The sequence below is a fragment of the Ptychodera flava genome, chromosome 7 (assembly GCF_041260155.1).
Source record: "Ptychodera flava strain L36383 chromosome 7, AS_Pfla_20210202, whole genome shotgun sequence".
NCBI classification, from domain to species: Eukaryota; Metazoa; Hemichordata; class Enteropneusta; family Ptychoderidae; genus Ptychodera; species Ptychodera flava.
In genome coordinates this window covers 46,071,905-46,086,855 of record NC_091934.1, presented here as the reverse complement: position 1 = coordinate 46,086,855, position 14,951 = coordinate 46,071,905, and the positions used below count along the sequence as shown (strand labels likewise).

Here is a 14,951-nt window from a genome sequence, read left to right as displayed (position 1 = left end):
TCAAATTCGGCAACATGAATAACATCAGGTCACCTGTTTCTGCAAGTTTACACACATATCCCCAATTTAGTTCCGTATGTTGTGACTCCAAAACATTTTCACTCTGGGGAATTCACATCATAGGTAAAATGGATAGTGTCTACCATGCTTTAGAAGATGAATATGGCAAGTGGCTAATCGCTGTGATGAAATTTTTATGTGGACTCCATACATACAAATGAACACGGCATTATACCACCACAGCACTCTACCATGTTAAGACACATGGGAGACCAAAGGCAAAATCCCACAGGACCAAGTCTGTATATTTTTCTTGTGATTTTTCTTGTGTGTTGGAGTGTTCATTCTACTGTTCACATAGCTAGAATACACATGGAGGGGTTCAGTTGAAAATTTCAAAATTTGACAATAATTTATGAGTCTTCTGCTTGAAAGGACTAATTTTCAAGCTTCTGAAGCAAATGAAATTTTTGAACACCTTTTTTTGAAAACTGAAAATTTCAGTTTTTTCTGATATATACACCGTGCAAGTAGACATTTTAAATTTCAAATCATTTAACACTTCAAATAAAAGTATATTCCTAATCTTTGAACCACAAACCCTCAAGAAGAGCTATGCTTAAAAATTAACATGGCGACCCCAGATTAGCTTGGTGACCCAAGCAAAGTACGTGGAAATATGTGTACATTTTGCTCAATACGGCTTTTTACTGACCCGGACATTGGGAAGTGATACTGTCAGGATTAGGGTTATATTAAAGCACATGGTAGACATAAGTACCACAAAGACACATTGAGATATTGCATTAGAAGTTTCACTTGGTGAATTGTAACTTGTGGAGCTAAAAGAGTCTGAGATGGCCTGTATGTGTTTCGGGGGGAGGGGGTATTGGCACATGTCCACGTGACAAACTAAGCCTTTCCATCCAAACCCTTTGTTATCAATGGCAACTGTAGACCAAGTTCATGGGGATTTGGGGGTGAACAGGTTTAACACACAAAACAAAATATGAAGAGTAATGACAACATACAATTCTTAACATTTGAAAGATATGAATCTTTAATTTTTAAAGCTATTCACACTTTTAGAAAATACATTTTACGCCTATTAACATTCCGATACATTACAAATATCTTCAGTATGGTACAGACTAACAGCAAATGTGTAAAATTGTACCATAAGACTTGGAAAAATCTTGATAATTCTATTTTCCTTGGTAGTGAACCAGTTTAACTACTTTTTTGCAACATTTAAACATTTTATTTCAACACCAGCAGACATTATTTGACATGGCAATAATGCATAGATCGTCTTGAATTGATAAACCATCATTCTTAATTTTGCTGTTTCTATGCATAATTTGGGGGTCAAATATTGACAGCAGGAATTCTAACACAGTTACAAAATGATAATGTCATGTTAATGCAATATTTTTGGGGAGAAGTCTAAGTCTATACCATAATGCATCACTAGTAAGAAGGAGCATTCTTGTTGTTTCATTAAAAAAAAATGTATACGCCTTTGCTGTTTGCTGAGGAAATTTGAAGAAATTAAAAAACTTGAAATCTTGATTATTTGAGAGTATGGTAGTCTTGATGATCAATCATATGAGGCCCCCTCCAAACTTGACACAGAAGAGGGGGGGGGGGTGTGAATGGCAGAAGATGCCCTCCTATTACAGAACTTCCAGTCTAAAGGACATAGTGAATTTTTCATTCAGTTCTTTCTTTTACTGGTCTGGCTAGATTTATTTTTATGTATTTCTGTTTGTTGAAGAGTGGTGTGAACAAAGGAGGGTTTTGAATCAATGCTGTTGGGATGGATTAAGACCACTAAAATGTTGGAGATTGAGGAGAGATTATTGAGAAAACTGCTAATAAATTGGAAGTGACAGGAAAACTGGTTTGAAATATTAACCTATTAGGAGGGGTAAAGAAGATTCAGAGAAGTGGGGTTGGGTGGGGGAGGTGTGATAAGATGAGTTCTCAAAGGAAAGTATGAATATTTACATAGACAAATTATTTCTCTACTCTTATAGGGCTCTTTAGAAGAATTGTAAAGTGGAATACAACTGGGAATATTATCCCAACTGGCTATTAAAGTAAAAAACTCAACAAGGAAACGTACAACCTGCAGAGTGTGAATTCTATAAGACATTAATTCAACTGAAGTAGTTCATGGAACTAACTCAGAAAAACAACACAAAATTATTGAACTTGTTTGTAGAGAGTTGATATAGTCTTAATCCTAAGTTATTGACACTGTCATGGAAAAGTTAAAGCAATTGAGGCATTCTTCTAGTACTATTGTTTCAATAAATTTCAGCATTTTTGCAACTTCTAGTTTTAGGATACAATATAAGATTGATCAATTCTTTGCCTTACATTTGGATTAATTTTGTCAATTCAGAATCACTCATCATCTTTACAAAATCTTATGAAAGAATTACGAAATATTATTTTCACAATTTTCTTGATTTTCAAAGTGAGATTCAACATGATAATATGCACATCATATTACATAAAAATAATGAAAAGTGATAAATTTACAGCAATACATGTAATACTTTAAAGTGAACAATTGAAAAGTGGTTTGGAAAGTTGCATGGTTGGACAGCCTTGATCTGCAAATGATCTGAGACTACTAACAATGAATAAATCTATTGTACCACTATTTGCATATCTAATTTACATATCAATACAGCTTAAGGCAAGTTCAAGGAACGCAGACTTTAAGAATACACAATTGCATGGATGATGTGTTTTTTGAAGAATCTATGTTACATGGCAAGTTACAGCTTGTGTACAACTCTATAATGCTTGAATTATTTAAAATGAAACAGGGATATTATCGGTAAGATTCAATGCATTATTTTCTCACACTGACCATAGACCATGGGGAATCTATCACTTCAGGATCTATGCTTTGAAAATTTGTATCCTACTCAGATTTTACTCTCTTGTGATGTTATCAGTTAACAAAGGGTCACGGTTCGAAGGTTAAAGGGCGTAGGTTATCAGATTTTATTCACCACATGATGTCATAGGTTAACAAGGGGTCAGGGGTCAAAGGCTAAAGGATGTGGGTTATCAGTTGAGCAAGTGTAAGATATCAATCCAAGGCAATGATTTTATTCTGTGAAAGTTGATATTCAATTCAGCAATAAAGCACCCCCAGCGATGGTATATCTCAAGATTTTGACCAGTTTACAACTTATATGCACGAGTGATAGCAGGTGTGTATGTAGAGTGGACTGGTCAAAATTGAGTGGTATACCGTCTCTTGGTGTGCTTTATTGCTTATTATATCATAACAGTATATTGAAATTCTGGGATGAAACGTCAAAAATATTGATTTTTGCACTTGCTGAGAGTTCAAACGTGTGCCAACCGAGATATATCGCAAATATACCACAGTACTTTTCATATCTCAACCAATCAGATTGCTGCATCATTTGTGTGATCAATATACTGGTATGATATAATACAATGTATCAAAAGATGTTTTGTTATATGTTCAAGATGAAAACAACTTATTTCATAGTTTGATCCAGCAAACTTCTACAAATAGCTTTACTTTGGTGAGAATGATTGACAGAATCAAAGTGATAAAACAGCATACATAAATAAGCCTCTTGTTTCTGTTTTCACACAACAAATTCCCTTACAGTCACATGACCTGGATTATCAAGACATTTTTATCACCAGTAAGTGGGGCAAATTTGATTTGGCCAACTTACAATCTCGCCAACTCTAAGTAGATGAAATTGATGGTGGGAAGGAACATCATGTCTGTCAACACAAATGTTGAGCATGCAAAACCGACGACCTTTAACCTTACTAAACTTTAGCATCTATTTTCAATTTGACTGCCAGTAAATGACATATATGCTATGTAAACCACAAACCAATTTTGAGATGTACAGTCTTAAACAACTGCACTGGCCTGGCAACATTTCATTGATTTGCTATTTTACAATTATTAGGCTGCATTATCCCATTTTTAACCCTTTCACCACCATGGTTTGTCCCAAATCCATTGTTTTCTATGGTAAAGTTGGACCTGTATACAGGGAACTGGGGGTGAAAGGGTTAAGAATCTGTAAAATGAGTTCAAAACAACTTGGTGCCCTTGAAAGTCATTGATCCAACTCTATTTGTTTCACACAATAAGAATGGACCTATGTACGGTATGTATTGTGAAAGTAGTGGAGTTAGGATTCTGAAGTGTTGTTTGGGGAGATAGCGACAGAAATTTACAAATCTTACATTGTGAAGAGAAACTGAGTGCATGACAAGTTGACTACGGTGTGTAGGATTCAGTTGTCATAGAAACACACTGAATGCAATTATGCTGCCTCTGTACACTTCTGCCCTGTTACCATGGTTACCCGCATAGTGTTGCATCAATTTGCTTTATCCATGGCAATGTTAGTTTTATCTTCCGTCGATATGCCGGGTCCTTGTGGATGGGATTTCTTTCTAGATACACTGTTTCCAACTGTGTTGCATTCTTCAGCTGATCTATGTCAGACCAGTTTTCAACCTGATTGTCATTGAACTGAAATTAAATGTCAAAGTTACATTGTAACTGCTTGATTGAATTGTTATCACACTGTGGAAGAAAAGTAAGTTCATTATACTGATGCAGTCAAGGCAATTTCAAGGAACTTAATGAGAACATCTGATACAATTTTATAATAAATGCATTCAGGTTTACAGAGCATGTAAATCATATGCAAATCATATGCAAATTTAAACCTTATTTGGTGATGTGACCAACTTACCAACTGCAAATGTGAAAATTACATGGCTGTCATCTACAGCTTTGGTGTGGCAAATCATATGCAAATCATATGCAAATTTAAGCCTTATTTGGTGATGTGACAGATTACATGGCTGTCAGCTACAGCTTTGGTGTGGCAGTCTGGATAAGAATTTCAATATCACAAGTCTCACCATATGTAGGGTTTTTTACATGTGAACATGATGTCAGTGTTACCTAAGTACAGCGTCAGAGCAACGCTTATTATCAGTTTCATCCACATATGAATCACGTAGTAACAAGCACTACTGTACTTCTTACATAAAAAGCCAGCATCGTTTTATCGTTGCCTATGTTAAACATTTCTAGCACAAATTACTACAAGTAAAAGTGTTCTTGGATGTAGAGAAAAACATGGATAAATTTATATCCTTTGGTTCTTGTGGATGAATTTGTTTTGTACTTACCCAGAATTCTTCTAGGTTTACAAGATGAGAGACATTTTCAATACGTTTTATCCTATTTGATGCAAGATCTAGCGTCTCCAATTTCAACTGTAAAAATAAATATGCACATGTACATGTATAAGTAAACAAGCAAATGAACAACAAACATGTCAATCAACTAACATTTAGTCACTGCATAGTTGGCTAAATAACTGTTTCTGAAATCAGTAGGTCTTCATAGTTCATATGTTTACTCTTTCATAAAATTGAGCAATTTCTCAATTAGATTCAAACTACCAATATACTGCACCTAGCACAGATCTTGTGCTTAAAACTGCTTGGCAAAATCTCCACCCTTAAAAGTTTGCTTTTTAGTGAGAATGAGATCCTTGCAACAGCTTGCACTCAAATGTACAATGTCACTGATAATATGTAAATAATATGAATAGTTCACGTTCTTCATGTCTGTTTAAAATCATGGACTTCACAATACATAAACAGTGTTCTGCTGTTTCCTGATGTTCCAACAGAATAAGAATGGGTAAGCTGAAAGACTCTTTTAGCTAAATAGTAAGAAAACTTGAAAAATGAACATTTGAATGTCAGAATTTGTGAAATTTTTGTGCATTTGGTATGTACCATAGTTCTTCAATATAGACTTCACCTAGACTAGTGTATACTGGTTGCGTAATATGACAATATTTCTGGCAGACAGTCTTTTTTCAAGAGTGACGCACAGATTGGCTTGCAGAGAACAAAGTTGATAACTCACATTTTTATCTAGGCTTTCTATTTTCTCAATTCCATTATCACTCAGGTAGAGATGTTCTAAGGACTCCAGCTCTTCCAAGCCTTCCAGTTTAACAATGCGATTGCTCTTTAAATGGAAATATAAAAGGATTATTTAGAATCTACAGTGTGAAGTTAGTCAGGCAGTAGACATGTGTTAAGGTATAATGCACATCAGAGGCAAATATTCATACTTTCAAATATTTACTTTTCTTGCTCTTGTATTAGTTTTTTGAAAAAATAAAAATTTTATTTTTTTCCATAAAGGGGGAAAAATGGCCACTATCCCTATTTTAACACAGAGATGGAGGCCATTTTGAATTCCAAATATTCTGGGTAATTTGTTTCTCTAGCACCAAACTTTGCAAGGGGCCTAATTTCTATTCTTGATTTGGTAAGAAAATAGTTAAAAGTTTCATTGAGGAAAGTTGAGCAAAAGTGTAAGTACATCATTTCCGAGGCTAGACAACACTTCCTTAATCTGACTACTAGTAATGGTATTGCATGCTTTGATTTCATCAATTCAAAAATGTGCTGCCATCTGCAATGTTAAAGATACAAGGCAGATATGTTGAGCGATATTGCATATTATTGCCTGAATACATAGGTTTATGTGCCCGAGAGCACGTGACAATTTGCCCAACACTAGGAGGGCAAATGTCTCCTGCTGCAAGGGCACATACACCTGTGTATTCAGACAATTTTTTTATTACATGCCTCTTCACAGTTAATGCTATATGACATTTAGTTACATGCAGGGCATTTTCAAACAATTTTACCATTATCAACCAGCATCAAACCGATTTTAATGAAACTCAAAATCGCAATGAGCGTATGAATATTTTTAAAAAAGTGTAAAATGATGCCCAAAACATCAAAGGGCTTCACTGGACAAGTAACTATGGAAACCGGTCAGTACATTGTTCAAATAGCCCGATAACTCCCCGTATGTTCCTATTCAAATCAATGCACTGATTTGCGCTCACATCAAGGCATGGAATAATTGTGCATTTATATGATTTCTTTTAATCATGTATCACACCTTCCAAAATGCTATTTAAACAAGTTGCATAGAGCTACTGTTATTATTGAATACGTTTGGTTCTCTGCCAGTGAGCTGACTTGTAGGTATGATGACATCACATACTGGTGGTAATAATTTGCATTGTGGCACTAAGCAGCACCTGGTAAAAATGCAGTGACATGCAAAGCCAGACCAATTGTGTATTTTATTGAATCTAAAGAAACATTGATAGTATCTATCAAGAAATAATGTTTACAATAGCTATGGTCCCTCCAATTGTTAACTCTTTAACCACTAAAGTATGGCAAAAGCCCTCTGCAACAATGATAATTGTGGACCTGTTTACAGGAATGGGGTGAACAGGTTAAAGTGGAGAAAATTAAATTTGTGTTTTTTATTGATGATAGATGTTGGATATAATTTACATACAATAACACTTTCAACAAAATAATCTGATAATACGTGCATCCTGAAATTCAAACAGCAAGTAGTACAAACAAAATGATGAGTGTATATATATATATATATATATATATATATATATATATATTAATATATATATATATATATATATATATATATATAATATATATATATATATATTATATATATAATATATATATATATATATATACTGTGCTCTCCCTGGCCTTTCGAAATCGTTAGTAAATTTACGAATTGGGTTCAAAAAATATTAGTAAGCACAAATTATGTTATTCTGAACCCACCAACTTTCAACAAGCACTTCTGGTACTCAATAGATGATTTTAAGGGGATAGAAATGATGAATGATTTCATTATAGACAAAGAGAAATGAAAATCCCTTTTTAGTTTTTTTGACAATGAACACTCATATTTTGATACGCATTTTCAAAAGATTTATTGAATAACACAGTACATCATGGGTCATGAATGCTTGTAACATTGAAATTTCTTCCTTGTTTCAATAAAGTGTGTAATTTTGGTCAACGGCCAATGAATGTTATTCAATTACTCTATCTTTATTACACAACATAACATGTTCAAGTATATTGTGACACAAATCATAACTCCCTTTGTGTGTGTAGTCAGTGGTTGATGATTATATATATTAATTTATGAAGCGGTCATTAATATTATCAAATATTATCAGTGTTTGCACAAGTTTTAGATGCTAGAAAATCTGTCCCCTGTTTTTCATATTTGGAAAGCTCTGTTAATTTGAAAGTATGCATGTCATCCACAGGTACTAGGTGGTGCCTCTATAGCTGCAGTCATTATACCATGTTCATCTCTAAAATTCTTTTTAAACAACCACTGATCAGAACATTTGGCAGTCTGTAGTTTCGCACAAATTTTGTCTCATCTCAATCAAATTTAAGTACGCAAACTGAGACTGGTGATCCTGCTGATGTTTTCTTAGAGACAGTTATACTTTTAAAACGCCGCAGATGATCGTCATTTATTTTTTAAACTTTTTGGTCATGGGACTGTGCACAGCATTTTCTCTGGATCATAGAAACTATCAGTATCATTACATTTGCTGAGACAGTTTCTTGTAAAATATTTTGAAGGAAACCTATTAAATTGGCAAGCTGACTGAAAAATTCAATTTGCAGATCGTCAAATGACAAATCTATGACATCTAAGATTTCCGGCTCGCTTCCACCTCCATAAAAACACTTTGCAGTACATGTTCAACCATGCGCGGTCCGGACTGCAGTTCTGCTGTAGTTCGACTATCTTTCAGGCTGACTGTTCTTGATCTCTTCTTTCTCGGCGGTTTCTTTGTTTCGTATTTTTTTCATATCAGTTGCCGTTTGTATACCCAACTATCTTTCCAACTGATACTATCAATCCAAAGTATTTGTAACTGCCCGCTTCCCTCGATCCGCGTCAACAGTCCATTCGGAAAGTTGACAACATGTGGGTTTTTGGGTGTCTCGAAACTACCGTAATGGGGTGCATGACACACCACTATGAGATTACAAGACCCGGGGATCTTGAAACCTTTTCGCGCATGCTCATGTTATCACAGGTCAAAGTCCAAAGCCAGCTATCACCATGTGTCGATGCGCCGATGATAGGGGCAGTGTTGCTTTTGAAAGACGAGATATGACGGTATTCCCCGGAATTCACAATCTTGACCGAAAATTAGGCTTCAAAAATAACAAAATCGTTCGTAAATGGCCGATCGGGCATTCATTTTTTTTCGTAAATTTTCATTTTTGTTCGTAATTTACGAAAGTTACGAGCGACAGCGAGAGCACAAGATATATATATATATATATAATATATATATATATATATATGATAAAGGTACATTCCAATGTCTGTTTACACAATTGTCATAGTTTTTTAGTGTGATTATGTCATGGTAAATTGTTATGTTGGTCCACAGTCACTGTTCAAATATGATAACCAGGCAATGATAATATGATAATAGGCTTTTTGTTAGGTTGGTCCACAGTCACTTTTCAAATATGATAACCAGGCAATGATAATATGATAATAGGCTTTTTGTTAGGTTGGTCCACAGTCACTTTTCAAATATGATAACCAGGCAATGATAATATGATAATAGGCTTTTTGTTAGGTTGGTCCACAGTCACTTTTCAAATATGATAACCAGGCAATGATAATATGATAATAGGCTTTTTGTTAGGTTGGTCCACAGTCACTTTTCAAATATGATAACCAGGCAATGATAATATGATAATAGGCTTTTTGTTAGGTTGGTCCACAGTCACTTTTCAAATATGATAACCAGGCAATGATAATATGATAATAGGCTTATTTGCACACTAGTTGCACAGCATCTCCGACTGCTCTCGCAGTAGAATGTCATGTTTGTGTAACTTTCGTTTCAGTCATTTCAGTGTGTCCATTTTGCTTCAGTGTTTTGAGTTTTAGAGCTTGTTGGCGGCACAGTTCCTACCAACACACAGAAAATGTACACATTCAGGGTACGTTGTGACTATGTGACCAGAATTATGAAACTCACTAAGTTAGCACATTGTATAGAGAAGACTCAACATGGCTGCCCCTGCAGCCACTATGCCCTGCAGGCACCAAAGTCCACAATGCTCACCCACTTGAAACCCTAGAGGGAGCACTGATAATAACCAAGCACTGGCAACAAGTAACAGTAAAATCTTGAAAAATAAAAATTGGTTACCCTCACCTGTATACTAAGAATCTTTAATTTCTTCAAGGAGCCTAAGTTATCTAACTTGGTTATCTTGTTACGACCAAGGTACAAACTTTCGAGATTCACTAGACTATCAAGATTTTCTATTTTCTGTAAAAAGATATTGAAATGAGGATACATTTTGAATGTTTCTCCTACAAACTGCAGTTAATAAGTACAATATGGAAAGATGTAAAAATATGATCTTGACCATCCCGAACAATATCAATATAATATTTATAATGGATATCAATGTGGTAACAAGAGTATGTATATATATATCTTGTACATCTTAAGGTAATTCATGCCTCGACAATGAAAGACCTGAACTTGTGCTCAAATTTTCCTTGAACAAACTTTCAACCATTCTCTTTTAAAATCAAGAATAAAAACTGGGGGTCAGCATCAAATTTGGTACTAGAGAAACAAATTAATCAATATTTACTAAAATTTGAAATTCAAAATGGCCATCATCCTTGTATTATCTCTCTTGGGAAAATAATATTCCTAATGTTCACAAAACTAACCGAGTGAAAACTTTATTTACTCCATATGCGTCAAAATAAGCTCCTTACAGGTGGAGGGCAAAGAAAATATTGTAAAAGTTTTGGAGTTCAAATTTCTTGTCCCTCTGCATTCCACCTTAAAACAGATACTGGTGTTTGATTTTTAGGGAAATTAGGTTGAGAAATATTTTTGACTTTGAATCAAAACATAACATACCAGACTACTCGATATGGTACGGAACGTTGATATAATACCATACATTCATGAACATTTATCTGCAGCCACTTTTAATGGTGAAGCACTCTATACTACTATTCTTTTCTGACTAAAAATGGCCGTGCCAGGAACATAACTTGTTGAGAATTCTATCATGCAACATTGTAATTTAAATTCTATTTTAATGACTCAGAGTAAGGTATCATACAAAATTATCACTTTTTTGACAAAGATGCATTTTGTAATATCTCTTTTGTGCCCATTTCATTTCTACAATTATACCAAATTCAAACTGCCGATGGGTGTTGAAGAGATGACTTGTCAAATCAAAGGAAACAACTGCATGATTGTCTGATTTACACGTTCTTCAAAAATTAGACACTTTGACAACAAAATACATTTTTGTAACTGTAACAACTAACAAGAAATGATCACGGTAAAAGGATTACAAAAGATCAAAAAAAGTCAGGCAAATGCAATTCAATTGACCTTCATACTTCCTAAATAAGCATAATATTTTATTCATTTATGTAAAATAAATTCTTAATGAGCATTGTATGATTTGAGTATACAAATCATGTGAAAAAGATATAAATGGACTGCAATATTCAGAGGTCTAAAATCATTAACCTTTAAAGATGTCACAGAGAAGAGTTGATTCTTTGCTTACTCACCCTTATTTGATTAGATCCCAGCTCTAACATTGTTAAATTTATCATATGTCCGATATTTTCAATTTTCTTGATTCTGTTCTGAATCAGGTATAATTTTGATACTTCAACTAATGTGTCCAGGTTCTCTATGGCTTTGATAAAATTGAAAGACAGATCCAATTGCCTGTTCAAAAGAGAAATCATAGATTGAATTTCTAAATATATTTGTACAGAATTCTTCTAGATCATTTGCAAAGACATAAAGTAAATTGGTATATGTGGCTTCATTTTTTCATCTGATATTTTCACAAAATATAGAAAAATATAGCCTTGACTGTGAAATTTTTAAAATGCAATGAGTAAGAAATAAAAACTTAACAACTTGAGAAGTTAGTTATCCTATTCATGTTAAAGAAATATATCCCACTTAACTTTTGTAAGGTGTAGAGACATTGTTCGACAAAAATGTCTTTGATAATATAATATCATTCATTATCATTATTGTATATTATTGATTTTGAGTACATGTAGGTGTTTCATAGAGATGTTGAATTTGAATACCTGTACATTATTTTTGAATTTGAAAACAGCTTGGTTAACATGGTGGCAGCAAATACTTACTCCAAGTTTATCAACGCCTCTAAGTTTTCAATCTTAGTCAGCTGGTTATCGTACAGATCCAATTCATGAAGAGTATCTTTGACACAGTCAAGGTTTTCAATCTTCTTGATCAAATTTTGTCTGAAACAGAGAGTCTAAAGCAAAAGGTACCAACAGATAAATTTGTCTCAGTCTACAATACACTGCATTGTCAGATCATACAGATGCTAGCATTGAAACAGAACACAAAGTAGTTTACTGATGTTGTAAAATTTATAATGTAGTATCTTGCTTCAAAGTTTGCAGATTGGTTTATAAGTCTATCAACTCAAAAGATATGATTGGCATAGACTGACAGTTGTTCTGATGTACCGATATCTTCAATAGTTTACACTTCATAATTATTACATTTAATGACACATAAATCAGTCTGCACAAATATGTCAAAATCATCTGTGTAAAGACACTTTACATTCCAACTGATAATCAACACACTCTACAATCCTTCACAAATATGTCAAAATCATCTGTGTAAAGACACTTTACATTCCAACTGATAATCAACACACTCTACAATCCTTCAAAATACTTCATCCACAAGAAGTTAATTATCTTGAAAGGAACTGCAGAAAAAGTTGAAATACAGTATTACCTCTACTCTTGCCAGGACATCTAGATGTTCTATTTTGCCGATACGAAGGTGGTTCAGATCCACATCCTGGGGATAAAATGAACCATGACAGACATTGAGAAAATGAATGTTGACATATGATACGAAGGTGGTTCAGATCCACATCCTGGGGATAAAATGAACCATGGCAGACATTGAGAAAATGAATGTTGACATGTGATTACTCATTATTCTACACATTTGACATGATGGAATGAGAACATCTGGCAACTTTTCCTGTCTATGATATGATGTATAGCATTAGAACAGTCAGCAAGGTCAGTACTCAATTGACACTGAAAGGTAGAACTTAAAGAAATCATACTTCCTTCCTTCCTTTGAAAGCATGATATTGCTACAGTAATTTCACAGTGGACTTGACAGGTTGTGCCATTTCAAAATGTTTTAAAATACCAGTATTCCAATATCAAACAAATGTTCAGTTTGAAAGACCCAGCCAAGACATGCATTAACCCTTCCAGACTATAATTTTTTCCCACCAAAATTTGAGTGCAACATTTTATCAATTGTTATGAATTTTTCTGTAATCTTTCAATAATTTTGGACCAAATTGATATAAAATTTCATTAGCTACAGCTTTTTATCAAAACTTTGGCAAAATTCTGAAAAAAATTGATTGGGGTATAATTTATAAAGGTGACAAAAATTGACTTTGGTGCTCAAAAGGTTAAAAAGATTACAACATGGTTGTGTGGATTATCTGACCATGCTACATGAGTTGCTTGACCTTTTGCCAAAGATCAATTCTTTGAAAAAACTCAAGATGGCTTGGACAATCTTGGAATCATTTGTATTGGTTAAAAGTTCTGACCAATCCTTGTATTGCTGTAAACTCTACATAGGCACAATAATCCACACAATTTATGATTCATGTTTTCAATATGTATGTGACTTTGGAAAAATTTTCATTCTTCAGGAATATTAGTGTACTTACAGTTGCTTCTGGATCCAATCTGATGACATCTAACTCCCTACCTGTGTTCAAACATGGAATAGTGATGCAAATGTGAGTAACAGGTGAAATCACATCATTGATCAAACTGGTATCAGAAAACCTGTCTGTCTGCAATAAAAGGTATCTTTATCATCTACAAAGAAATGTTAATGGCTTGACTTGGCATTTCAAACGCTGATTTCCACCACTTTAAAACTTTAGGTTTAACCTTTTTTCACCGAAAATTTATGTTTACAACTGCAGCTCAAATCTACTGAAGGCGTGGTGCCTTATCATTGGATGAAGTTGCACACACTCAACAATCTTCAACAAGTTTAATGCCGTTTTATAAAACATCCATGAAATGTTCATCAGTGCACTAACGTTTGTCAGCTGTTTTGAAGACGATTTTATTATAATTTTGTGATGCACACATATATGAGTCTCGGTTTCCATGTTTTATTAATCTACAGTCCCAAACACCGGCATTGTTTCACACTTATCACAGTTGCTGATGAAGGCACGCATATTGCAAGAGCCCGCTTTCAGCACAAGTAATGGTATGAACACAAATGTCGATTACAGTCTTTCATTTTCAACAACAAGAACAGCAGCAGCAGCAAAAACAACAACAATAACAACAGCAACAACATTATTATTATCATTATAATCTGATCAAGTTTACATTGCAGTGAATATCGCATTTAACGAAAAGGAAAAAAATCACTATGTTAGTTGCTTGAATATGTTGACGGTGTTACTGTAGGAAATCTTGGCTATCTATGTGAGACTCGGCAGACCAGAGTCGAAAATTTAAAATTTTTATTATCAATAGATGCGTGCGTGCGTTCGTGCTCGATGTTCGGATCATTAGATTGGCATTATGTTTATGATTTCAAATATTTTTCAACGACAAAAATTGAATGGCACAACGTCAATAATTTCGCAAATTATTTTACTACATCTATTTAAAGTTGCCACAGAGATTTATTGGTGTACAATACCTTCAAGGATTTTCGGTTGTTCCTCTGTTTCTTCGTCGCTGATCGCAACTTGGTTGGAATCGTCCGCCGCCATTTTGAACTTGTTACGGAGAAAGGCATGCTGGGAAAGGTCATACCAGGTCAATCTGACCTCGGCACATATGTTTGAGTACC

General features: G+C 34.3%; 1 protein-coding gene across 1 annotated transcript; it reads right to left on the bottom strand.

Moving 5' to 3' along the window:
• Positions 1 to 1,033: 1,033 nt before the first annotated feature.
• Positions 1,034 to 14,946, bottom strand: LOC139137700 (protein phosphatase 1 regulatory subunit 7-like). Its single transcript, XM_070705930.1, has 9 exons — positions 14,799 to 14,946; positions 13,795 to 13,835; positions 12,822 to 12,887; positions 12,191 to 12,324; positions 11,591 to 11,753; positions 10,188 to 10,304; positions 5,984 to 6,088; positions 5,233 to 5,319; positions 1,034 to 4,561 (listed from the first exon to the last, which is right to left on the bottom strand). Exons 1-9 carry the CDS (start codon positions 14,869 to 14,871, stop codon positions 4,388 to 4,390), a joined length of 960 nt encoding a protein of 319 aa, XP_070562031.1. The 5' UTR covers positions 14,872 to 14,946; the 3' UTR covers positions 1,034 to 4,387.
• Between the last annotated feature and the right edge of the window lie 5 nt (positions 14,947 to 14,951).

Bases quoted from the DNA above. Each gene is read 5' to 3' on its own strand.
- LOC139137700 (XM_070705930.1), bottom strand. From the start codon at position 14,871: ATGGCGGCGGACGATTCCAACCAAGTTGCGATCAGCGACGAAGAAACA. The intron at 12,888-13,794 runs GTAAGTACACTA...TTTTATCCCCAG, and splicing joins GATTGGATCCAGAAGCAACT to GATGTGGATCTGAACCACCT. The intron at 6,089-10,187 runs GTGAGGGTAACC...TTCCATTTAAAG, and splicing joins TAAAGATTCTTAGTATACAG to AGCAATCGCATTGTTAAACT.